Source organism: Dipodomys merriami, unplaced genomic scaffold, assembly GCF_024711535.1.
Source record: "Dipodomys merriami isolate MVZ:Mamm:240054 unplaced genomic scaffold, mDipMer1.0.p SCAF_4, whole genome shotgun sequence".
NCBI classification, from domain to species: domain Eukaryota; kingdom Metazoa; phylum Chordata; class Mammalia; order Rodentia; family Heteromyidae; genus Dipodomys; species Dipodomys merriami.
The window spans coordinates 4,188,966-4,214,268 of NW_027205603.1; the positions used below are offsets into that span (position 1 = coordinate 4,188,966).

Below are 25,303 nucleotides of genomic sequence, written 5' to 3' on the forward strand. Positions count from 1 at the left end.
AACATACTCAGCATTTAACGCATGGGTTTGGGGGGCTCATTCACATAGCACCCCATATAATGAAAACAGGGAATTGGAGGTGTAGAACACTTGCCTCACATGCTTGAGTTTGATCCCCACTGCTGCAAAACAATAGAAAGAACTGAGTAGCACCTTGAATTCAGGAGGAAGTGGGAAACCAGTCTTCCATTTCGCCACCACTTTCCCTAGCATTCCGCCTGTGGTCTCCATGCTGCTAGCCTTCCCCAGGGGGCCTGCTTAGAGGTTGTGTCCTGGCCCAGTTGCTCAGCATTTTAATTGATACCACCAGGCATTCATTGAGTCTCTATTATGTTTCAAGCACTGTGCTGAGGGCTTGAAAATGTTCTCTTTATCATCACCCAGTGAAGCAGGTTTTATGTTCATGTCAGAGATAAGGAAAGAGGAAGTTAAGGTAACCAAGGCAAGACTACACAAGTAGCTAAAAGCAAAACCATCCCGGAAGCTGTGGCCGTGGCACAGCTATTCTGCAGAGGATCCTGTGTCATTCTGTACCTGCTCTTCCCACTTGACCCGAGGCACCCAGGGCTAAGAGAGGCATCTGCAAGTGCAGATGCTTTCTTAGGTCCAAAACGGGCTGTGCCATGCCGTGGAGGGTTCTTGTCAAAGCACTTTCTGGTGGAGGAGGCAGTTAGGGTTTGTTTGTTTTTTTTACCAGGTGTTCTCAAGCTGTTCTTGAGATTTTGGCCTTCCTTTCGGTGGTGCCCAGCCAGGAGCCAGCTCGATGCTCACTGATTGCCAAAGAGTCTGGGAAAGCTGGCAGCAGAATGAGAACCCATCTCTATAACAGGGGTAGCACCTTGCGAGGTCCTTGCCGTTCCGTTTGTTCTGAAACAATCTCCAGTTTCATTGAGGAGCAAACTGACATGATGAGCATAAGAGAGATTCATTTGTGTTAAGGAATGAAGTCATTGGCTATGTAATTATGGAAGTCAGGTGAATCCAAAATCTTTAGGGCAGACCAACATGCTGAAGATCTGTGGAAGATGGGTGGAGCCTGAAGCCAGTGTGGAAGCAGAAGAGTCTCTTCTTCTCTCTCCCACCCCCCCCCCAATTAAAGCCCTTCTGCTTTTCTCAAAGTCTACTGGTCAACATGATAATTTCATCTAAAAAATACTTTTACTGCAACATCCACACTAGCATTTGGCCTAATAGCTGGATGCCGCGTCCTAGGCAAGCTGGCACAAAAAGATGAATGTTGTCCAAGGACCCCCTTGCTCAGTGGGGCTCCAGCCATGTTAGCTCTTTTTGGCCAGGTCTAAGAGCATGGTGAAGCACTTTCTGGAACACACAGCAGGTATCACCAAACTATTAAACAGGTGGCTAGCAAAAACCATAACTGTGGCTGTGGAAGAGACCATGTTTGAAGTGTAAAGACACCACAGGCAGAGAGAGAAGACTTTGATTGTCTGTTAGTAAGACAGGGTGAAAAAGATGTGATCCCATGTTGTTAATGTAGGAGATATAACCAGAGAGCAAGGGAGACACAAATGACACGTGTTTACTCAGAGGTTTACAGATCTATTGCAAGGAAAGTCTATATCAGAAGCATTGGTCACTTTCTAATTAATTAGGGTGGCCTCCAGGATACCTTCAAGACACAATGCCTTGAGTTTGCTGATGAATAATGTTGAAGTTGGTGTCACCAAGCATCAGGGTGGTCAAGGTCATTACTGGGAACTTCTCAGCTTATTATAAATAGTAGCCACATTTCCATCATGGTGTCCCTTTAAAGAGGGATATGCTGTGCTGTTGTGACCCAAGGTGGCTGTATCTTTCAGCCACCTTGAAGATGACTTTGTAGAGTCACTGGGCCACCTGCTACTAGCTTGACTGCAACCAAACTTCAGCAGGACTGTGCAAAGTGAGCACACAAACATCCCTGCAATATTTGAGTTTGCATTTTCCTCACATCTGGGTCCATGATAGCCCACAGAGAAGGTGTGAAAATCAGAGCAAGGGCAGCAGGCCCTGGGCTTGAGGTGTTAAAGGCCACACTATTGACAGGCAGGTAGAACCCAAATCTTTTTATTCTCCCTGGCTTCCATCCCCAGCCTGTTTGGTTTGGAACCCATTGCTAGCCTTGCAGCAGTACTCAGACTGAGGAGTTCCAACTTCTACCACTGTGGACCCGGTGTTAAGCTGCCCGGTGACACGTTGGAGCTGACCTCTTTTCCTGAAGACATTGCTTTCAGAAATGGCAGAAGAAAAGATAGCACTTCCATTGGGATCTCTGGGAGAAATAGGCTTGGTAACAGTGTATGCTGTTTCCCAAATCTGCTCATTCTTCTTGTTTCCAATTTTCCCATTCAGATGTGCTCTTGCTGTTTCACTGGTGCATGTCTGGGGAAGGGCTGGAATTGGCAGTGGCTGGAAATGTGGTTCATTTCAGTTGTTCTCTGAGCATCTTCCTGGCTGTGTGTTTTCAACTCAGCTGGGAAAAGACAAAAGATATTTAAGGGCAGTTGCTTTTAGCTGGGAATATTAGGCTGGATGCTCTGTGCAGGCCTGCCTAGCACAGACTCTCTGTCTAGAAGACCATGTCTGTGATTCTCAAATGATGGAAAGTCTGAGTGGGATGAGTTCTTGTCTTATGAGGTTATGCATCTGCTGTGTCATATTTCAAGGTAGATTGAAGTTAAAGTCTTCAGTGTCCAGGGTGTTTTATGTCCAGGGAATTCTGGGCTTGGAGGTAGAAAGTTTCCTTTCATCCCAAGTGTCTTCTAGCCAGGAAAGGTGAGCCAGAATTCTGGCACCTGCAGTGTAACTTTTCCAAAACTCAATAAATTATTTTCTATCCTTTTCTTCCTTTTCTTCCTTTCTTAGTTTATTTCTCCTTATTTTTCTCTTTTTGTTTTTTTTGTCGGTCATGGGGCTTGAACTCTGGGCCTGGGCACTGTCCTTCAGCTCTTCAGCTCAAGGCAAGTGCTCTACCACTTGGGCTTTCCTGCCCAGGCTGGCTTTGAACTGTGATCCTCAGATCTCAGCCTCCTGAGTAGCTAGGATTACAGGCATGAGCCACCAGCCCCTGGCTCTCCCTATCTCTTTTATTTACTTATTCACTTATTTTTATTTAATTATTTAGAAGTACCGGGGATTGAAATTCAGGGCCTTACTCATCTTGCTTGCTTATAGCAGGCACTCTATCACTTGAACCATATCTCGAATCCAGGTTCATTGCTGGTTAATCGGAGAAAGAGATGCATAGAGTATTCTGCCAAGTCTGGTTTCAAGCTGCAATCCTCAGATCGCAGCCTTCTGGGTAGCTAGGATTACAGGTGTGAGCCACCAGCATGCTGCTACCTCTGTCTCTTGGGTAGCTAGGTGTGCCACCATACCCAGCCTCAGTAAATTCTGTCTGAAACACTAGATATAAACCAAGAATCAACTCCTTCAGTACTTAACCAGAAAAGGAAGATGGGAGGGTCAAAGCCCAGGAAGGACCGAGAGGAGAACATGGTTTCCCTTGACCTAGGAGAAAGGCCAAGTAATTAGATATAAAAGAAGTTAAAATGTTGTCATCTAGAAGAGCTTGGCACAAGAGAAGAGTGGGCTGTGAGTGACCTTTAGGGAATTCCTAAGACTAGAGTTTGTAATCCAGAAGAGAAGGGCCAGGGACAAACCCCAAACAATGAAAGGAGAGCAGCTCAGAATAGAATGAGGAGAGCCCTCAGCAAAGGAAGCAAGAGCACGCCTGAATAGCTCCCTGTTAATGGAGGAAAGTTCAAGAGCAAGCCAGAGCTACAGTAAATGCTGCCTATAGGAAAATCCGTTGACTATAAAGTGGTCCTCAAAGTTCTGATAATGTCTAGGAATTGCAGGCTTGAGCTGAGGCTCTTCTGGGAGAAAGGGAGGGGTACAGGTCTCATGGCCTGAACAGAATGTTGGATGGAACTGGAAAGAACCTGAAAGTCTCAGAATACAAAAAAAGATCCATGGAGCAGACAGTTTAGGGAAGGCAAGACATAAGCCCTGGCTACAGGGAAGCCAGAAGCTGGAAGTTAGAGGCCGGAAGGCAGGGTCTGGAGAAGAACATGGCGGTCAGAAAGGCATGGGACAAATGAGAAGGCTCAGAGGTGACACCCTGCAGGTCTTGAAACTGAGATGGAGGAGGTAGAAGGACAATGAGTCCAGGTTGTCCTGGCGCTGTGGATCTCAGTGTGGCGGGAACTGGGCATCAACAGAGGAACCACCTGAGAGGTGGGTAGTGAAGTAGAGCCAGAGACTGTGGGCAAGGCCTGTGAAGGGAGCAAGAAGAGTACAGAAAGTGGAGTGGGGCTTTGGAGTGATAAGGTGCCATGCGTGGGTTTGGAGGCAGGTCACCTGGGCAACTCAGCAGCCTGGGGGCCCCAGGTATCCACCCACTCAAGGGTGTGATGAGGCTTCCTGGGTGGCTGCTGGGGAAGCCCCGGGAAACCCTTATGAAGCATCTCGTTGTATTTCAGGATCGCCGGTGACACAGCCCTCAACAAGAACATCCATGAGTCCGTCAGTGCCCAGATCCGGAAGAACTTTGCAAAAAGCAAATGGAGAGTAAGTTTGCTGAATTTCCCAGTGACCTTTGTCACCCTCCGGAAGCTCACGGCACCATGGGAGCATGTTGGGTTTCTGGATGCCACTGTCACAGGAGAGGATATCTTAGCCATTCCTCTCTGCAGCTCAAAGACAGCAGGGGTGCCAGGCTTACTCACCTGCTGTTTCTTTGACAACTTAATCCCCTTTGTTTCCCTTTATTCTGTTGGAATTTGGAACAATCATCTTTTAAAAAGAAGAGTCGCAAAGGGGAAAATAAAACGGGAACACAACTCATCCGTATTTTCTGGCAGAACTTGTTGGGTTTAAAGCAGAGATCTCATGATCATCTATTGATTACCCAAACTCTATGTTCTAATCAGCCTGGGTAATTAAGCTTTAGCTGTCTTGTCATGAGAGTCAACAGCCACTGAGAGACTGTACAGAAACACAGTTAACTTCACCGACCTATGTTGTTCAGAGGAAATGCCACTGCTTAGCACAAAAGAATCCATTTCAGTTATAGGAAAATAAATAGTATTTTTAAACATTACGTTTGAAGGTAGCCTATTATATATACCTTTCATTTTACTATTTTTTTGCCTTTCATTTTAAAAAGCTACATCTCTTAAAATTCAGAATAAATTGTTTTACATTTCTCTATATAAATTTATGACATCAGGAGCAAACTATTTTTAAACCTCAAGAGTATCTTGTTGTTCATCCATTGCTCACACCTGTAATCCTAGGTACTCAGGAGGCTGAGATCTGAGGATTGTAGCTGGAAGCCAGCTTGGGCAGACAAATCTGTGAGGCACTCATCACCAATTAACCACAAAAAGCTGAAACTAGAGTGTGGCTCAAATGGTAGAGTGGCCAGCCTTAAGTGGGAAAGGCCAACAGAGTATGAGGGTGGAAGTTCAAGCCTCAGTTATCCCCCCCCACACACACACACAGAGTCAAGAAATTTAAATAACACATGCTTTTTTAACAAGAGAAATATAAATTTGCTTCCCAAAGTATTATGAGTATGTTTTAAGAAGTGTGTGGCCAAGCAAGTGATACATACAACACTCCCAGCTACTTGGGAGGCAGTGATTGGAGGTTCCGTGTTCAAGGCCAGCCTTGGAAAAATCAGCAAAGCTCTTTCTCAAAAACAAACTGGATATGGTGGAATCCCTTGTCATCCATGCTAGTCAGGAGGCAGAAATAGTAATTCAGGCTACCTGGGCAAAAGCATGAGACTTGATCTGAAAAAGACACTAAAAAAGGGCTAAAAGCATGGACCAAGTGGTAGAGTATTGGCCTAAACAAGTCTAAGGCCTTGAATTCAATCCCTGCTGCCACAAAAAAGGAAGGGAGGGAGGGAGGGGAGAGAAAGGGAAAGCAAAAGGAAAGAGAGAGAGAGGAAGGAAGGAAGAAAGGAAGGAAGAAAGAAAGGAAAGAAAGAAAGAAAAAGAAAGAGAAAGAAAGGAAAGAAAGAAAGAAAGAAAGAAAGAAAGAAAGAAAGAAAGAAAGAAAGAAAGAAAGAAAGAAAGAAAAGAAAGAAAGAGAAAGAAAGAAAGAAAGTTGAGCACAGTGGCCCAAAGTTGAGGATCAAACTTGGGTGGATCACTTGGGATTGTGAGACCCAATCCCAATCAATGAGCTGAGCATGTTGGTACATGCTTGTCATCCAAGTTACATGGGAAGTATAACTAAGAGGATTGAGATACAGGGTAGCTGGGATAAAAATGTAGGTCTCTATTCAAAAAATAACGAAAGCCAAATGGCTAGGGATGTGGCTCAAGTGCTAGAGCACCTGCTTAGCAAGTGCAAGGTCCTGAATTCAAATTCCAGTATCAGCAACTTCCGCCAAAAAGAGGGTACAGCTCAAGTAGTAGATCACTTGCCTAGCAAGCACAAGGTCATGAGTCCAAATCCCAGCATTACCCATTCCCCCAAATAGAGAAGAAGAATAGGAGATGGCAGCTTGTGATGCTTTGAGTAACCAGGTAAGAAAAAGGAAGCATTCAGAGTCTTCTTTTATCTATCAGGAGCCTCTGACCTTTCTCTCTTGTGTTTTTCTTTCTTAAATTTCAGCAAGCGTTTAATGCCACCGCTGTGGTAAGACATATGAGGAGACTACACCTCGGCAGCAGCCTGGATAGTTCAAGTGCAAGTGTCTCCAGCAGCCTCAGCTTGGCCAGTCAAAAAGATTGTGCGTATGTAGCAAAGCCAGAATTCTTTAGAGGGTATCTGAGATGGGTCTGGGTGGAGAGGAGAGAGGTCCTGGCCTGAGCACCTGCTGTTTGCCCAGCATTTTCAGTGCTTTACCTTGTTTCATGCTCCCAACTATCCTAACACAATATTTTGTAAACATAACTATTCAGTACTTGCACACACTTAGTAGCATTGTTTCCATTTAGAGATGAGAAATCTGTGGTTCAAGTTCCACATAGCCAGCCTGTCAGGGTAGGGCCTAGGCATTCCTTAGTCTGTCTCCTCTTCCTCAGTTTGCTCTCATTGTATCAGTACTCTTAAGGATTGTGGGAAGGAAGTTAGGGTCCTGAGAGCCTGACCCCACTGATTTCTAATGTTTATCATTGTTTTGATGAGTGATAGTAATTTGAGTTCATTTATATGACATGCATTGACTTTGCAACAAAAGTAATAGTAATATTATTATCTCTCATCTTTATGTAGAATATAATTCCCTGAAGAGTACACTAACAATCTTCTCTCCTCCACAGCCCCCTCTCCACATTAATTTTAATCTCCTATGAGGCTATTCCAGTGGCTTCTTTCTACTTCAGAGCAATTGATCATCTCCACTGGCCCTCATCTCCACAACCACTGCATAGCCCTTTAGCTTGGCCCCACCTTGAGCATCATGCTCCTTCCCATTTGGCTCAGAAAAGGGCTTCTTTCCTCTTTAAGGAGAAATCCCATTAGTTGACTGGGGAATGCCTCAAGCAGTAGAGTGCCTGCCTAGCAAACACAAGGCCCTGAGTTCAATCCTTAGTACTGTTGAGAAAGAGAGAGAGAGACAGTCAGACAAACATCACATTGCCAGGAATAGTGATGCTTACCTCTAGTCCAAACACTCAGGAGGCAGAAGCAGGAAGACCATGAGTTCCGGCCACTTGATAAATAGTAAGTCAAAGGCCAGCCTGGGTTACATATCAGGAGCTCGTCTCAAACAACCAAGGACTGGGACATAGCTCGGTGGTAGAACAGTTACCTAGCATGCATAAGCCCTGGGTTCTGCCCCCAGAACTGCAAACACAAATCAGAGCCATCCCATCTCATTTGGGACTGTTCAATCCTTAAATTCTCCCAAAACATCTCTATGAATTTCCTGACACAGTTACATACTCCTAAATACCACATTCACATGTCACCCATAGATCCATCCACCTCTGACCAAAGGAACACTACCAATATCATTTCTTTAGAGAGTCATGCAATGACACTGACAGCAAAGCTCACAATAATATCTTATTTAACGGCCTTCCCTACATCCAAGCTGACACAGGGGCTGGAGCCAAGTCCTCTGGAGCTGAACAGCAACAGCTGGTGCTCCCACATTGGGGCCTTCTGTGGCTGTGTCAGTCAGCTTTCTGAGTGAAAAAAATAGTGAATAAGAAGATAGATCTAGTTTGACTCACACTTTCAGAGATTTTAGACCAGGGTCACCTGGGCCTGTGTTAAAGCAAAGGATCATGGCAGAAGGGCACAGCGGAACAGGGATATTCACTTGATAGGAACCAGAAAGCAGATGGAGAGAGGAGAGGAAAAGAGAGGAACAGGAAGGAAGTGAGGGGGGAAAGAGGACAGAGAGGCCCGGGAGAAGATATACTTCGAAGACTTACCCCATGACCTCTTCCTCCAATTAGGCCCCACCTGTTCAACTATGGATCCATCAATGGATTAATCCATCAATTAAGTTAGAGATCCCAATATGCTGTCACTTTTAAATACTGCCGTAGGACCTTTGGGGATATTTCATATCCAGATTGACACATCTGCATAGGGAGATTTCAGGGCTGCCTGGAGGGGGCGTGTTTCTAGGACAAGGGGCTGCAAAGTCCACATAGAGATAGTTGAAGATCCTCATTTCAAAGTGCCCTGTGTCTCAAAATGCTTCTTACAACATACCAGCCAAAGGCCAGACAGGAACAGAGAGTTTTCCTTCATTCTTCATGTAAGAAAACCAGCCATTCCTATCACTCCCCATGCTTTGTAAGATGCAAAACATGGCGTCAAAAGCCATGTCATTCCCAAATACAAAGCCAGTATAATTATTACCAAACACACACAAACAAAGAGGGAATTGGATTTAAGAATAACGCATTTTGAACACATTGTAAAAGTTTCTCTAGATGTGGATAAAAATGGAGAACACGCTGGCTTGGTGGTAAATTATCTAGGCATGCAAGAGACCCAAGGTATGGCTGGGAAGGTGGCTCAGTGGTAGAGCACTTGCTTCACATGCATGAGGCCCTGAGTTCAATTCCTCAGCACCACATAAGCAGAAAAAGCCAGAAGTGGTGCTGTGGCTCAAGTGGTAGAGTGCGAGCCTTGAGCTGAAGAGCTGAGGGACAGCAGTGCCCAGGCCCAGAGTTCAAGCCCCACGACTGACACCCGAGGTATGATCCCAAAAAGAAACACAGTGGTCAAGTGGGTAACACTTTGCTCCTCTGTAATGCAGCCCCTCATAAAGCAGTGATGGGAGGGAAAGGGAAGCATGAATTAACCTATGTTCCACTGTTGCCCCACAGGCCTGGCACCTTCCACGCTGTGTAGTTTCATTTCCTCTTCATCAGGGGTCTCAGGAGTTGGAGCTGAGCGGAGACCCAGGCCCACCACTGTGACAACAGTGCACACCGGAAGCAAGTGACCCGCTCTGGAGGTGGGACCCAGGGGGCAGGGCCGGGGAAGGGGAGCCCCAGAGCACCAGGCCGGAACCACTCCATTGTTGGAGACCCCACCCTGCATGGTGCACTTACCTGCTTAGGACTGGAAGACAGAAGGTTTTTTATGGCCATATTTTATACTGCAATTCTGAAGTGTTCATTTCTCACAAACTGTACAGACTCAAGGGGAGCTGGTGCTGTATATAAGAATCTCGAAACAGAATGGACCTTCTTATTCCTCTCCCCCAACTCCGTCATTTCCACCTTTCTCAGCATAGGCAGCCATCTAGGGTGTATTTTTTTTTTCATGAAAAACAAAACAAAAAAAAGGTTTCAACTGGATTATTTAAATATTGGTAAATATTGTGCATTAGGGTTCTCTTTTCTTTTGGAGGTTCTGTCTTTTGATCTGTATCTTTCAGTTCCATGATCTGTATTTTTGCTCTTCATTAGTAGTTTTATGTTAACCTTTAAGAGAGTTTTTTTTTCTTCCTCCATGGGGAATTTAAAGGTATTTTTAAAAATTTGAATGAGAGGATCAAGAATCCATCTCCAAGGCTAAGAATGCACTTTCTTTCTGTCCTATGTCTTTGTTTCTATAGGAAGACAGCTTAGTTCTGTGGGGCTACCTTCTCTCCAGGAAACTCTAGGGGGGGAGAAACTTCAGAAAACCTTTCTAGCATCTCCTCCATCAATCCCCCCACCACAGCAGAAATGAAGCCCACTCCCCTGAGACCCAAAGGCTCCACTTCACAGGCAACCCTTACTCTGTGAATGACAGTCCCACAATGTCATGATTTAGGAGCCGCCATTACTGAAGAAATGGCTGCCATTTTGTTTAAGGACATACTTTAAGCAGCCCTCATTTCTCATGAGGGATGACGGTCAAAAACTCTGACCTTAGCTATGCACTTTTAAAATTAATCTCGTCCTCTGAGTTTTTATTTTTAATGAATTTCTAATCTTATACTTAAAATGGCCTCTAACACACACAGGTTGTTTTTCCACTTTTTTTAAAAAATACTATTCTCTTACGAATGTTATACAAGAGAGGAAAAGGAAATAGCTTTGAAGAAGACACCATTTATTTAGAGTGGTAAAGAAAACTGACCCACCCATCAAGTGAAAAGAACACTGACCACCAGTAGAGATGGCTCAGCTGGTACATGAAGCGATCTCTCATTAGACGAAGCCAAAAATCAAAAACCTGTGGTGGTAGGGTCACGAAATGCCCCAAGTTGCCAGGAACTAATGGATTCTCCAGTATGTGGGACTTTTGTTGGTGCCTACAAACTACACCATGTAACTCACATGGTGGTTGGGTGTTAGGAGGGTGCAAGTGTAATGTGCAACTCAGGGCAAACATACGCCAAGGTAGAGCCTGTAGAGCCAGACAGGTGGCTCTGGGTGCCAGCTTTGCAAAAGTCCCCCATCAGCCCTCATGCCTTTCTGTTATCCTGAGGTTCAGTTCTGTAGGGGTCCAAGTAGATGTGTCTGATAACCAGTGACCATCCTGGCTGCTGTCCTCAGGCCCTTCTATAGATGGCCAGACATGGAGAGTCCAGTCAAGCAAGTCACCTTTGTCACTCCCCCACTTTTGCCTGTGATAGGTGATGGCTCTTTCTAACATACACACCGCACACCACACACCACACACACCCCCACACAGTGTGTGGTAAGACTTGGCATCCCCAGGCTACCTCCCTAAGGACACAGGGCCAGGGCCAGATATATAAGAATACAGCAAAGTCAGACAAGTGGTCAACCTGTTCCCACATACATCACAGATAGGGTGATGCTACGAGGTCCTCCTGGAGTCTGAAGCCTGATACTGGGGTAGGGCATAGAGAGCAGGAGCTGGGAGTGAGCAGACCATGCTTAGGTAAAGCTCATTTTTATCTACAATAGCCTTAAGGGAACTGGGGCTGCTAGATTAGAGAAGTAACAACCCCAGGGCTCATGTTTGCCACAGGCTGGTATTCATCACCTTCTTCTGCCCCTAGTTCCATAGGCAAATCCAAAAGGGAAAATACACCTTGTTTAATCTCTTTTTAAAAGAAAAAAAGTCTATGGAGAAACCATGTCCCTCCTACCTTCCCCCTTCCCCCAAAAAAGCTGGTATAATTTCCTGTACTTGATTCTAAAATCTCACCTCAGGGCCAGGCATGGTGGTACATATAATCTCAACTGTAGGTCCAGCTACCCAGGAGGCAGAGATGGGACAATCGCAGTCTGAGGCTCCCAGACCAAAGCACTGGACTAACTTGAAAAATAAATGAAAGCAAAAAGGATGGGAAGCATGGCTCAAATGATAAGAGACTTGCCTAGCAAATGTGAAGCCCTGGGTTCAGTCACTACTACTAGTTAAATAGGTAAACATCATATCTCACTTCAAGAACAGGGCACGGCATCATGTGACTTTAGGAAGGGTCTCAGTCTCCAACTAGCTCTTAGCATTGTATCCGGGAAACTCAGCAGTTACACATAGGACAGAAGAAGATGCTCATGGCTGAACAGTACAAAATATTAGCAGTCTGCTGAAAGGAATTTGGCATCCAGACTCAGTTTACCTCCCCCACATGAGCCTCATACTGTTCATTTGTTCATCATAGTGTCCAGCACGGGCTGGATGGTGGATGGTGGATGGGAGAGGGGAATTCCCTTCAGAGCCAAAGCCACCATAGATACAGAGAAGCAGAGAGATGATTCCCTGTTAAAAGGATTTTCCTCATGGAAAATCAGGCTTAACCTAATCAGCCTGTGGAAACTTGAGGTTTTATGAACAAAGCTTTGGCTAGAATTGATCCTTTTCACTAGCAAAAGCATACCTGTGCCACTACTCTGGGACTAAAGGCAGGAGATAGGAGAAAGGAAGGCATGGACCAGCAAAGGGCAGCTCCTCCCATTTTTCATTAAAAAAAAAACAAAAACAGATTTTCCAGGTTGGCCCAGTCATTCCTGGCAAATGAAACTCGGGCCCTGCGATCTAATCAGTGCACGAGCGCTTTGCATGTCATACTAACCAAGTACTTCCTCCCTCTCCTGTCTCCTCACTGCAGAGTTGGCCTTCTTACCACATTCCAGACCAAACACTGTTTCGTTTGTTTCCAAAAGGCAGGGGGAAAAAAAAAAAGATGTATATAGAAGTATATGATCCACCTGGTTGTAGATCTGGGCTACAAGTGTACCTGATATTTTTGGAAAAGGTATTCCATGATGTTTCAGAATTCAAAATGTTGAGATCTAAAAAAAAAAAAAAAAACTGAACTGGAAAACAGATGCTGAAAGGTGCAGAGTATTATTTTCTGACACCACGAGAAAATGTGTCCACTGATAAATTATCTTGCAAACCTCAACCCTGTGTAGCAGGCAGGTTTATGGAAGAGAGAAAGAAGAAGCAAAAAGCCCCCACTCCCCATCCATGAGTCCTCAGTGACCCCAGTGCATCATGGTCTGCAGCCCTGCTGTCAAATCTGCCCTGCATGCTGGCCGTGGCCTGACCTGCCTCCTGCTCCACACAGCAGCCGAAGCTCCCAGAGTCAACCAGAAGGAGTTGGTCCTTTTTGGACTACCTACCCTCCTGCAGCAAGAGCAGTTCAGTTGTGGCTCTGGGAGCTGGGTGAACCCCAAGTCTGGGCATTTGGAAGCCAAACACTGAGCATGTGGCTGCTGAGTTCTGGCTTTGTGGATAAAGCAAATGGCTTCTCTGTGTCTGTATCTTTCTACACCAAAGGGACAAGCTGTTGCATTTACCCTGTGTACTAAGGCCGCTTTCTGCATTTCCCCAGACCTCTTTTTAACCTTCCCCCTCCCCCCCCCGTCCCCCCACTCCGGGGAACTTGTCATACAATTACCCGATCTTCTAAAGATCTGCCATATTATTCTACTTAACAGGTGATTTGATTTTCTTATGGACAGGAAAGAAAATGAAATGACAGGAGTGTTTGAGGCTTTATGGTGGAGATCAGACATCACCAAGGTCTCAAAAGTCCCCAAATGCTAGTTAAATTGTTTCTCCAAGGAAAAGCTTTGGACAGATTAGAATTCCTAGGCCCTCTTGGAAGCCTTGTGCTTTGGGGTACAGGGCTGTGGATCAGAGTAACAGCCAGGCTGCAAGTGGCCCAAAGAAGGAACCAGAACATGCAGCACTGAAGCCTGCCATTCTCCTTCCCAAACACTTAGTTGTTTGGGGGCGACATGAGACATTAACATTGTGAAACATCTTCCATTTTAAGACAGGCACGTTTCAGAGAAAGTTTATCTTTGTCCCATGACCAGGTGAGAAGACATGGAAGGTACATTCTTGCCCAGCATATACATTGGATTCATTTCTAAATTGGTTTCTAAGGCTACACACAATAGAATTGTCCTTCTTTTCGTTCCCTTTCCACTACCACCCCCCCACCCACGACAGCAAGCATGTTTTCCAAAAGCTTACCATGCCCCGCCCAGGAATGTCCCCCCATGTCTGTTACCAGGCTTGTGATTGGTTCAAACTTTCCATTAAAAACAAAACCACAAAACAAAACATGCTTGTCCAAAAGAAGGGAAATTGTGCATTTATTCCTTGCATGTAATAAACTCTGCAAGAAGTTTTAACCCCCTCAGTTTGCGGCTCTGCACAATTGTCCATGGGTCTCTGTAACCAATGATTCTCTGCCTTGACAATCATGTATACATATCAATATTTCTATCATAATGAGATTGATGACTTCTTGTTTTCCTCCAATAAAGATGATTAATCACCTTCACATGTATGAGTTCTGTTTCTTCCATAATGAGTAGAGTGTCAACATGTCCGTCTTCTCTCTTCTTTTTTTGAGTTTTGGGTTGTTTATTTCTTTTTTCTTTTTTCTTTTTGCCGTACTTAGAATGCAACCCAAGAGAAGCAAGCACTACAACTGAAATACACTTGCAGGTCTTGAAGTTTGGTTCTGACGGCTTTGATTTTTGGATTGAGGTTCCTGAAAGATTTCCTATTATTGTAGGGAAGTAACAGAATAAGAGAGGGCTGTTTTGTCAGATTCAATGCATGCTGGGCAGAAATCTCCCCCCTTGACTTTGTACTGCAGAGGTAACAAGAGGTGAACCCAGAAACCGAGAAACTACATATTCATAAGGTGTGGAAGGAAAAGCCAGTGCTGACTGCCCGGAAGCACCTCTGGGTGGGTGATGGGTTGCCAGGCCCAGCTTCGGGCACGCCCACTTTCTTCCTGTTCCTCAGCACAGCCTGGCTGATCAGGTCCGAAGGAAAATTCTTGTTCAGAAGGCTAGCTGATGTTTGGGGGTTTGGCAAGGGAGAGAGGAGTTGTTCATTTGTGAGAAAAAGGGTTGGAAGAGAAGAAATAGCCATCCAAAATTCATTAGGTATAATATGGCCATCCAGTCTAATGACCAAACAATTCCTCTCACCCAAAGAGTGAAATAAGGAAGGGGAAGAAATGAATGTGCATTACAGAAATTCAAAATTTAAAGTTCCCCTCACGTGGCCAGTCCTCCCGAAAAGAGCATTGGCCTTAGTGAAAATAAAGCTGTGAGCCACGGAGAGGTCTAAGGTATGCTACATGAAGTCTTGGCCTTTGTAAATGGCTTCTCGCTTCTCTTCAGGCACAGGTGCTAATGCAGAGGTGTCTCCATACAAAGGATTCCTTCAGTGGGTGAGTAGGTGACATCATCAGTGAAAATGTTATGTGACCAAAGCAATGTTGGTATCTTGACAATTTTTTTGAAAGGGACCCACTCCTCCACCCACTGTCACTGAAAATCTAGCCCAAGTAAAGGTGCAGAAATATCCAGCCAGTCCTCATGGGAAGTTGGTACTTATTATGGTCTTGAAGTTGAAAAGGTTTAAGGTCAAACTTTTCAAGTGGGGGGGCTCAGCTTCCATCACCCAGAACCGAAGGTCAGCAGTTCTCACCTTTGGATCCAAGCTTCCTGTGACCCCCCCCCAAAAAAAACCATTCAGATGAATTTAGATCTTACAAATTCTCTCACAAATATCTTTTGTTTGACCAAAGAACATGGAAGGAGCTTGTTTTGAAAACAAGTACAAGAGGACATTAATACGTTTCTCTGTGCTGCTTGATGGTAGAAGATGCAAATCACATGATCTGAAGCCCTCTAGCTTCCCCTTTTCCCCCTAGGCAACACAAACATAACATGAAAACACTCTGTTTCATACAGACAGGTTCTGAGAGCAGAATACTTAAGTTTCTATGAACGTTGATGCATTTGATGACTGCTGTGATTTTTAGGTCTCACACACACACATACACACACACACGGAGTCTGACCCTGTGCTCTTCAGTTTAAGAAAGATCTAGGGGCTGGGAAGATGACTTAGTGGTAGAGTGCTTGCCTTGAATGCATGAGGCCCTGGGTTCGATTCCTCAGCACCACATAAGCAGAAAAAGCTGGAAATAAGTAGCATTGTGGCTAAATGGTAGAGCACTAGCCTTGAGCTGAAGAGCTGAGGGACAGCAGCACCCAGGCCCAGAGTTCAGCCCCCACAACTGACACACACACACAAAGAAAGATCTAGCAACAACAGTGGCAAAGCCAGATGTGGTGATATTCGCCTATAATCCCAGCTACTCAGAAAGCAGCAATAGGAGGATTAAGGTTCCAAATTAACCAGGAAAAAGTTACTGAGACCTTCTCTTAAACTATAGGCATACTGACATAGGCTTATAATCACAGCTGCACAGGAGGAAAAGGTAGGAGGATCCACATTCAAGGTGGTTCAAGCATGAACTAACTGTTACAAGGGCTTGAAGAGTGTCTAGAGTGGTAGAGAACTTGCTTAGCAAGAGGAAGTCTCTGAGTTCAAACTCCAGTGCCCCTTCTGAAAGAACACTGCCGCATCCTATTTTCATAGACACTTGGCTGCAAAACTTGAGTTATATCTCCAGAATATACAATTCCACAAAAGGCACCCCAGTTACAGTCTCTTCATGAGAGAGAGTGGGGGAGGAGGGAGAGAAGGATTAAGGCTCATATTCCAATCTGGAGCCTGTACACCTGCCTCAGGAAAAGGAACAGGCTTGGGTGGGTCCAGAGGACCTTGGAGCATTAGGCTGTGGGCTCTGGGCCAGCCCGAACTGTTAGCAGGGTTGCAGGGCTGGAGAACACTGCAGCTCAGCACTCAGAATCCAGGCTCTCTTTCCAGAGAGGTTCACGTGGCCTCTGGGGTTCAGAATGTGAGCCATGAAGAACCTCATTAGCCTCACTGTGCCCCCTCCCAGGGCCTGGTACACAGAAAAGCACTTTGCAGATCTCATCACACCCTGAAAATGGGCTGGCGTCCTTGTCTCACTTCACTGGCAGGAAACCCAAGGAGACTTGCCCTACACATCGGCAGTGGAGAAATTGGACCCAGGGGCCCTGGAACCCACAAGACTCCCGGATCTATTTCCCGTCCATCCTTTAGGGAAATCTAGTCACAAGCACTCATTCAGTCATGCATACATGCATGCACACAATATAGGTTTTTGTTTTACCTTTTGGCCATTTAATTTTTTTTTTTTTGTCAGTCGTGGGGCTTGAACTCTGGGCCTGGGCGCTGTCCCTCAGCTCTTCAGCTCAAGGCGAGCACTCTACCACTTGAGCTACAGCGCCACTTCTTTTGGCCATTTAATTTTGATTAGGGCTTTTATTGTACTATGTGCACACATGTACATCATGTAGTTTGAGCTAATTCACTCCATGTATATCATTTTTTTCTAGCACCCCTTCCTCCTACCACCAACATTTAAAGTTTTTAGTGGATTTCATTATGCTCTTTCTATACAGAGAATATGCTTTATCATATGTATCCTCTCCACCTCATCAACTTCTCCTCTCCTTAATATTCTTTTGGTGCCAGTGTTGAGGCTTGAACTCAGGGCCAGAGCACTCTGTCAGGGATGGTGCTCTCCCATGTAAGCCACAGCTCCACTTCTGGCTTTTTGCTGACCAATCAGAGGTAAGAGTCTCACAAACTTTCCTGTCTGGCCTGGCTTCCAACAGCAATTCTCAGTTCTCAGCATTCTGAATAGTTAGGATTACAGGTGAGAGCCACCAGCATCAGACTCTCAAGTATTTTTTTCTCCATTGAAGCACCTATTCTGTTTCTGATCTTTATTCACACTGAGAACATACAAACATACCTTACATGAATCCTACTCACAAAAGCTGCATGGAAGCAAAGTATAAGCTGGGCCGGGAAGAAGGGCAGAGCAGTCTGGACAGGGAAATTTGAGCAAGATCAATGTGAGCAAGAACAGAGTGGCTGGGAAGACACTGTAGACAGATGTGTGGGGGCATTGGAAGGGCTGGGACTGGAGCAGTCAATATCATCAACCACACTCCTGTCATATAGCATCATCCCGTCACTGTGCTGAGTGCTTTCCATTTGGCAATCAAACCCCGCCATCAGCAAGAAAGGGACTCTGAGTACCCCCACGGAGTGCAGAACAGTGGGTTGGTGGTTTATTTACCCAAATCAGCCAGATGGGTACAAGACACATTGACCCCAGAGGCCATTCTTCCTTCCTGTCTCTCCTGATGTTGTATAGTCACCAAATCCCCTACCACCTGACATTTGAACTTTGTTGAGTAGGTAACTGGGAGCCAGTTGCCAAGTAATACCGTTCAATCAGTTAATGTTTGTAATATCATTACTCTGTAGGGTTCGTTCAAATGTATCTTCTCCCGTAACTCAGTTTGGCCTTCTGTGTAGCTCCAGCAAGCATGTCATTGTTACCATCCACTTGCAGAGAGAAGGTCCTCATTAGTATCTGCCCAGATCACATCTCTTTTACATAACTGGATTTTATCTAGACTCTGACACAGACCATAGTGATAACACTGCTGGATTTGACTATTTTTAAATTTTTTTTTAAACAGTCTGTTCTGTTCCCCAAATGTGCTGTGTGTACGTGCAGTTCCATCTCTGACCTGTGGACCTCCCTGCCATCCGTCATCCTCTTCCTCCTCCAGGTGGCCCTGGACCCTATTGCTTGAAGTCAGGAAGCTGTCTCAGATCTCTGGTGTTTTGATCTCCTCCCGAGAGGCCCAGTGGTGGACGGGAACTCAACCTTCCAGTGTCAGCACCAGCAACAGCCTCGTTCCAGAAAGAGTTCCTGAGCCAGAAAAAGGCAATTTCTGGGTCCACAGGAGAACCCCTTTTCTCCTCACATCTTTGTCTCCCCAGTCTCCCCATCCCCCAGTCCCTCATTCACCCCCAATCTTCCTTTGGCTTCTAGCTTTCTGAAATGCATGGACTGGAAGCCTTCCTGTTCCTTGCCAGGCCTGGTTGTATCCATCAGTCAAGTACTGACTGCTCAGTCAGTACTTGTACTCACCTGGCTTAAGTGCTTGTACTCACCTGGCTTAAGTGCTTGTAACCTGGTACCAAAAAGGCTTTCTCCAGAGCTGATGGGGGAGTGGAGAGAGAGAGAGAGAGAGAGAGAGAGAGAGAGAGAGAGAGAGAGAGAGAGAGAGAGAGAGAATCACATCCCCCTGGCTTCCCAGAGTAGAACCCTGCTTCATCTCTTTGTTCCTAAAAGCTACCACCCAGCTGATTCTCCTGAGATCTGGCTGGTGTGACTACAATGCAGATTTGATGTAGCCACACCCTGGGCCAGAGCTGCTGCATTTCCATTTTGCTCCTAGCTGGTGTTACTGCAGGTCTCCTGGGCTACATTTTGAAAAGTAGCAAAGGCCTTGCATGTGGACAAGAGTCGGGGGGGGGCCAGGGGAAGGGGTTCTTTACCAGTGGCTCTCATCCCTCTGACCCCATATTTGAATCACCTTGAGAGCAGTTAGAAAAGACTAACACTGGGTATGGTGGTGAACACCTGTAATCCCAGCCACTTGGGAGGCTGAGGCAAGAGGATGGAGGGTCCAAGAACAACTTGGAGGAAGTTAAAGAGTACTTAAGAGGGCTAGAGGGGTGGTAGAGCATTTCTAGAGCCTTGGGTTCAATCTCAGTACTGCTGGGAATAAAGGGGGAAAAGGAGAAGGAACAGAAAGGAGGAGAAGGGAAGGGAAGGAAGAGAAGGGAAGGCAAGGCAAGGCAAGGCAAGACTAGGGTTCAAGCCAGTTGTATCAGAATCTCAATAAGTCTGAATGCAGCCTAGTTGAATCACGGCCACCGTTTCACCACACGACCTTCAGCTGAGAGACCAAGCAGCTGCCTGGAAACTCCAGGTTGTTCAGGAGTCAGTCTAACTCAAGCCCAGGCTTGCTGCAACCTACATCCCCTTGTCTAAAGGAATCTGTTCTTTCCAGTCCTCTTGGGCCCTCCCACTGCACCTTGAGAAACCCATCGAATCTTAGAGCAAAAGCTCCTAGATTCTACATGCACTTAGAGAGACAGAGAATGAAGCTCCTTCCGAAAGCAGGGGAGGACCCTGAGACCTGGCCACGAAGGGAATCATTGGAACCTACATGTCCCCAACTCACTGCTTGTAGACCAATTGATTGAACAAACAACCCTAGTATATAAGGTCCTATTATATAACCCAGTTTATGGGTGGGGAAACTGAGGCACAGAGCGGCGACATGACTTGTCCCAGCCACAACACTAATATATGTCATAGGTTAAACAACTAATATATGTTGTAGGTTAAATTGTACCCTTTCCCCATTCATACATATCAGCTATTTGCAATATGACTGATGCAATATGCAGTATGACTGATGGCCTTGTTTTTAATGGACAGAGAGGGATTTGAAAGCAGGCACAGGCAGGGAGGAATTTGATGTGAAGATGAAGGCAGAGATCTGCAAGGTGAGAAATGCCCAAGATTGCCAGGAAACCAGCAGCAGCTGGAGGAGAAGCATGGCCTAGATTCTCTTACAGGCATCAAAGGGAGCTGGTTGTACCACACCTTAATTTCAGACTCCTATTGATGGCAAGGCAGTAAATTCCCAGGTGCTTGTTTAATTTGCCAGTGTATGGCAATGGCAGCTCTGGCAGGTGTTTACAGGTAGATCCAGGATTCAAATCCATGCCAACAGATGCCACAGTAGATTCTCACCATGCTGTGGCCATTGCTGGTGGTCTGTCCTCAGACATAGCCAATCAAGCACCTACTTGCTGGCCTTCCTTCCCATCTTTACTAGTTACCCCTCTGATCTAAGAGGGACAGAGCCTGGACAGTAAAATCAGACAGTATGGGAACAAAGTGTCTCCGTGCTGGAGGGCGCTGTGGGAGTTCTCAGCGCTACCCACCCACGTCTCTAAAGTCTTTTATTCACTGTGAGAGCATAGCTCGAGCTTTCAAAACATCAGAAGACTGCTCTGAGGTCAGTTCAAGTTTCAAGAAAGAGCATTTCTTATTACCATGGGGAGCTTTAAACTCTCCAGAGACCAACTAAGCTGTAGTGGGAAAGCCATAGATCGCCACATCTGCTTGTACACGAGGAGGTTGGTCTCAGCAGAAGTGATATGCAAGGGCGAGAACTCAGCCAGAGTAGCCTGCAAAGCATACCCATTCCCTGGTGTGAGGTCCCATCCTCCATCCCCCAACTCCCCTGCCCCAGGCTCGGACCAGGAAGTGACCAAGGAAATCCAAGTGCAGGCCTAGAAAAGGAGGACAGCGGGTCAGAGCACAAAGAGGAGGTACCACTGGGTGTTCCTCCCATTTCCTCACCTCTTCTCTTATTTGGCCTTCTAACTCAACCCCTAGACACCCACAAGCCCAGAAGGAGCATGTTCAAAACTTTGGCCTTTCTCTTTGTCCCTCTACCACCTAGATAAGACCATTTTTTATTCAACACCACCAACAACAAATGTCTAGCCTAGCACTTGATGCTTCCTGCCTGCCTGCAATCCTAGCTATTGAGGCCACTGAGATCTGGAGTATCATCCTTCAGAGTCTGCCAGGGCAGAAAAAAAAAAATCGGTGAGACTCCATTCTCCAATTAACCAGCAAAAAGCTGGACTGGAGGTATGGCTCAAGTGGTGGATTACCAACACAAAGCACATGAGCAAGTGAGCTGAGCAAGCTCAAGGCCCTGAATTCAAGCATTCCTATGTGCCAGGCTGTGTTCCAGGTATTGAGAGTACAGCAGACAGCAACACACACACACACACACACACAACACACACACACACACACACACACACACACCTGCCTTTGTTGAGTTTCCATCCCCCCACTCCTCAATTTCAGGTCATTCAGCCCTGTTAGCTATTGCCTCCTCTGGAGGATTTGGAGTTTCAATCACCCAGTTTGAAGAAGCATCAGGTGAATGTCTGGCCCTTGGGTGGAAGGGATGTACAAGGAACTTTTCCCAGATGGATGACTCCAGGAGCCTCTCACCGTGAACCCCTCAGGGAAGCCCCAAATCAATGTAGGCAGGAGATTTCCACAAGAAGACTGTCTGGAATCACTGAATGCCAGACATTCTCTAATCTTCTCTTATCATTAGCCAAAAACTCTCTTAACCTCTCCTGGCACTCTCCTGCACATCATCCACTGAGGGAGACTCAGATGCAGAAGCGGTCATGTCTCAAATGGGCCGCAGAGCTGAATGATCTTGGATTGTGTCCAATCTGTGTCACTCTTTTGCCTCTTTCTGTTGCAATGATAAATTTGACAAGATCTCTAAGGCATCCTTTAGCTCTTTGGAACTCTGGCACTGAGACAGAGCCCCGAGGACCATGTTACAACGACACTGGGTTCCAGTTCCCTCTAGGGCTTTGCTCTCTGCCTGGGAAAAAGACGTTCCCAAAGCCAGGTGTACTCTGTTTGCTTTCTGAGAAGCTGGGAAATAAGTCTCCATCGAACCTGTAAATTTTAGGGGTTTGTTTTCAGACTTGGAAGGCAGCCCAGATCAGGGAAGAGCAGGAGGTAAGGTAGTTCCGGGAGCCATGAAAGGCACATTTTCGGCTATTGCTTTCCAAGTCTGGTGTTGAATTAACGAGCTCAAATGTGAGCTGTGCAAAAGCATGACTCAGGCTCAGAAAATGTTTGTAGCATGACACTGGTTTGAGATAATGGCCGTAAGAGGACCTTTCTGGTCCATTTGTTGACAAAAGACAGTGAAAGATCATTAATCTAGTTCAGTGATCTCTCAACAGTTTAGATTGTGCATCCTGATGATCAAATATTTTTGAGCATGCTCTTAATATAGTAATATTTTTTGGGGGGTCCTGTTGTGGGGCCTGAACTCTGGGCCTGGATGCTGTCCCTCAGCTCTTCAGCTCAAGTCTAGTGCTCTACCACTTGAGCCACAGAGCCACTTCCGGCTTTTTTTCTTTTTTTGCTTATGTGGTGCTGAGGAATCGAACCCAGGGCCTCAGGCATGCAAGGCAAGCGCTCTACCACTGAACTACCTTCCCAGCCCCTATAGTAATATTTTTAAAGTTGGAAACGATACACATGTAATACTGTACCTGCTTGTAAACATATCTAATAGGCACAAAGAGAATCAAAAGCACAAAGCCAAGATAAAAAGAATACTTCCCCATGGAATAAATCATTTGTTATGTTAAAGTCATCTAGCAGGTTCTATTGTTTTAATCTTGATTTAAGAGCTTGCTGTACAGTAGTTTGTATTAGTCAAAACAACATCTCTGCCTTAGTAACAGTTGGGTAATCATAATACATTTATAAAACATGTCATGAATCTATAGGCAAGGCTTAGACATCTAAGAAATTGGATGACTCATAATGAGTCTGAATCCCTAGCACATAACCTTGAAAAAACTCTCCCCAAATGACATACTTGGAAAGAGCCAGGTGTTGGTGATTCAAGTCTGTAATCCTAGCTACTCAGGAGGCTGAAATCTAAAGATCACAGTTCAAAACCAGCTCAGGCAGGAGGAAAAATCCATGAGACTCTTATTTCCTATTCACCAGTAAAAAACCAGAAGTGGAGCTGTGAGTCAAATGGTAGAGCACTAGCCTTGAACAAAAAAAATTCTCAGAGACAGAACCCAGGCTCTAAGTTCAAGCCCCAGGATTGGCACAACACACACACACACACACACACACACACACACACACACACACACACACACACACACACACACACACACACACCCCACTTTAGAAATGAGTGAAGACACACTGCTTAGTGATTGTCTTGAAAACCCAAAACGGCCTCTAGGGGAGAGCTTATGCCAACCGAAGGGCTTTGTGGTGAAGGAAGGAGCCATTGGGAAGTTGTAAGTCCTTTTCTAGTTTGCGTGCTGATTGATACTTGTGACCTTATGAAGGAAAAAGTCAAATGAAGGAGAAAATGGAGAGATGCAGAGAAAACACTTGACCAGAAAGCAAGCCGGCTGTGGCATAATTAACCATGAGGACATCCCCTCACACAGCGATTTCCAGACTGAACCGCTAGGTGATACACCTGGGCAACTGGTTAAAATGCAAATTGTGAGCCAGGCCATCAGGGGTGGGCTGAGTTTGCATTTTTAGCAAGCCCCCAGGGTGCGTAGGTGATACTAAGCCAAGGCTATTACCCTGATAAACAAGCTCTGACATATGTGCATCTTCCACAGGAAGTCTAGTCTTTGTTGAGCCTGTAATAGTTTCTGGCCATCATCAAAAGGTGTGTGACAAAACTAATTACCCCCCACCAACTTCTCACTGCTACTTCCAGCTGGATGAGATGTTATCGATGGGGTAGTCCTGTACCTTCCAAGGGGCAGGTAGAGAAGGCAAGCTGAGGATGCGCAATGCTCATGAGGCCACCACAGCGCCCCCTGTTGGCATGAAGCAGTTAGCAGCAGCTGAGCTTCTGGCCAAAAGATGTGAGATGAAGCACTTCCTCTGCTTTGGGTTGTTGGACTCAGCAGTAGCAGCACAAACACCTGAAATCCTCATAGTAAGAAGGTAAGACCCATGGGCCATGCATGCCAGCCATTGTTTCCTCTTGGGATCATTGTGGTTGTACATTTTCTTTTCTGTGGGAATTTACCTTCTGGGATCTCCCTACCCTCTGTCACACATACACACAGAAAAGTTGGGAGTCAGGGGGCCAGTGGCTCATGCCTGTAATCCTAGCTACTTAGGAGGCTGGGCTCTGAGGATTGTAGTGCAAAGCCATCCTGGGCAGGAAAGTCCCTGAGATTCTTTTTTCCAATAAACTACCCCAAGAAAGGCAAAGTGGAGCTCTGGTTCCAGTGGCAGAGCAGTAGCCTTGAACAAAAGAAATTCAGGGATAGCACTCAGGCCTGGAGTTCAAGACCCATAACTGGCATACACACACAAATAAGTTGATCACTTTCGTTGTCTTCCAAAAACACTTTAAAAATAGGAGCTGACAGATCAATCCACTCTCCCACAGGGTCTCTCTCGAGGTGTGATTCACACTCAAGCAGCCTGAACAGCCGTGCTCCAGAAAAACTGCAGGCACTGAATTTGGTGAACGCAGAGCAAAGTACCCTAAGATCCAACACATAAATGTGCGTGCCTCCTGGTTTCCCCAGGGGAATGAGATGGTTTTTGACACATTTCCTAACATGGCTTTGAGTTCGCTTGTGATGCTCTTAACAGCACCCTCCGCCCCCCCCCCCCCCCACACACACACAGAGTCACACCTGGAGCAAGCTTGAAATCCTTTTAGGAGGCTATTAGGTTAATGTCTCCATTTAGGGAAAAGCAGCAACACATGCTCTTGTTTCCTTTCAATCCCAGCTCTTTTGTTACAAGCCTAAGTAGTGACAAGTGTCGGGCGGGATGTGGGAGCAAAGACCATGACAATTGTCCTCACCGCCAGCTCATCCCCCACTGTACCTACTCTTCAGCACCAAACTATTCACTGGGTGAATTGAAGAATCTCTGAGTTATAGGGCTTCTCACCCTAACACTTAAGAGCTACCTTGGCTTTGGGGAAGTGCCTGGAACCCACTT

At 45.8% G+C, this 25,303-nt stretch overlaps 1 protein-coding gene across 4 annotated transcripts in view; it reads left to right on the forward strand.

Moving 5' to 3' along the window:
* Camk1d (calcium/calmodulin dependent protein kinase ID) overlaps positions 1 to 14,200 on the forward strand; it is a 322,858-nt gene extending 308,658 nt beyond the window's left edge. For 2 of the 4 annotated variants that reach the window (XM_069990366.1, XM_069990367.1), the window contains exons 9-11: positions 4,485 to 4,572; positions 6,634 to 6,751; positions 9,315 to 14,200. In XM_069990366.1, coding sequence (XP_069846467.1) covers positions 4,485 to 4,572; positions 6,634 to 6,751; positions 9,315 to 9,433 — 325 coding nt within the window. In that variant the 3' untranslated portion in view covers positions 9,434 to 14,200. Of the gene's footprint in view, positions 1 to 4,484; positions 4,573 to 6,633; positions 6,756 to 9,314 lie in introns of all 4 variants that reach the window. The other 2 variants (XM_069990369.1, XM_069990368.1) reach the window with 2 other exon arrangements.
* Positions 14,201 to 25,303: the final 11,103 nt, after the last annotated feature.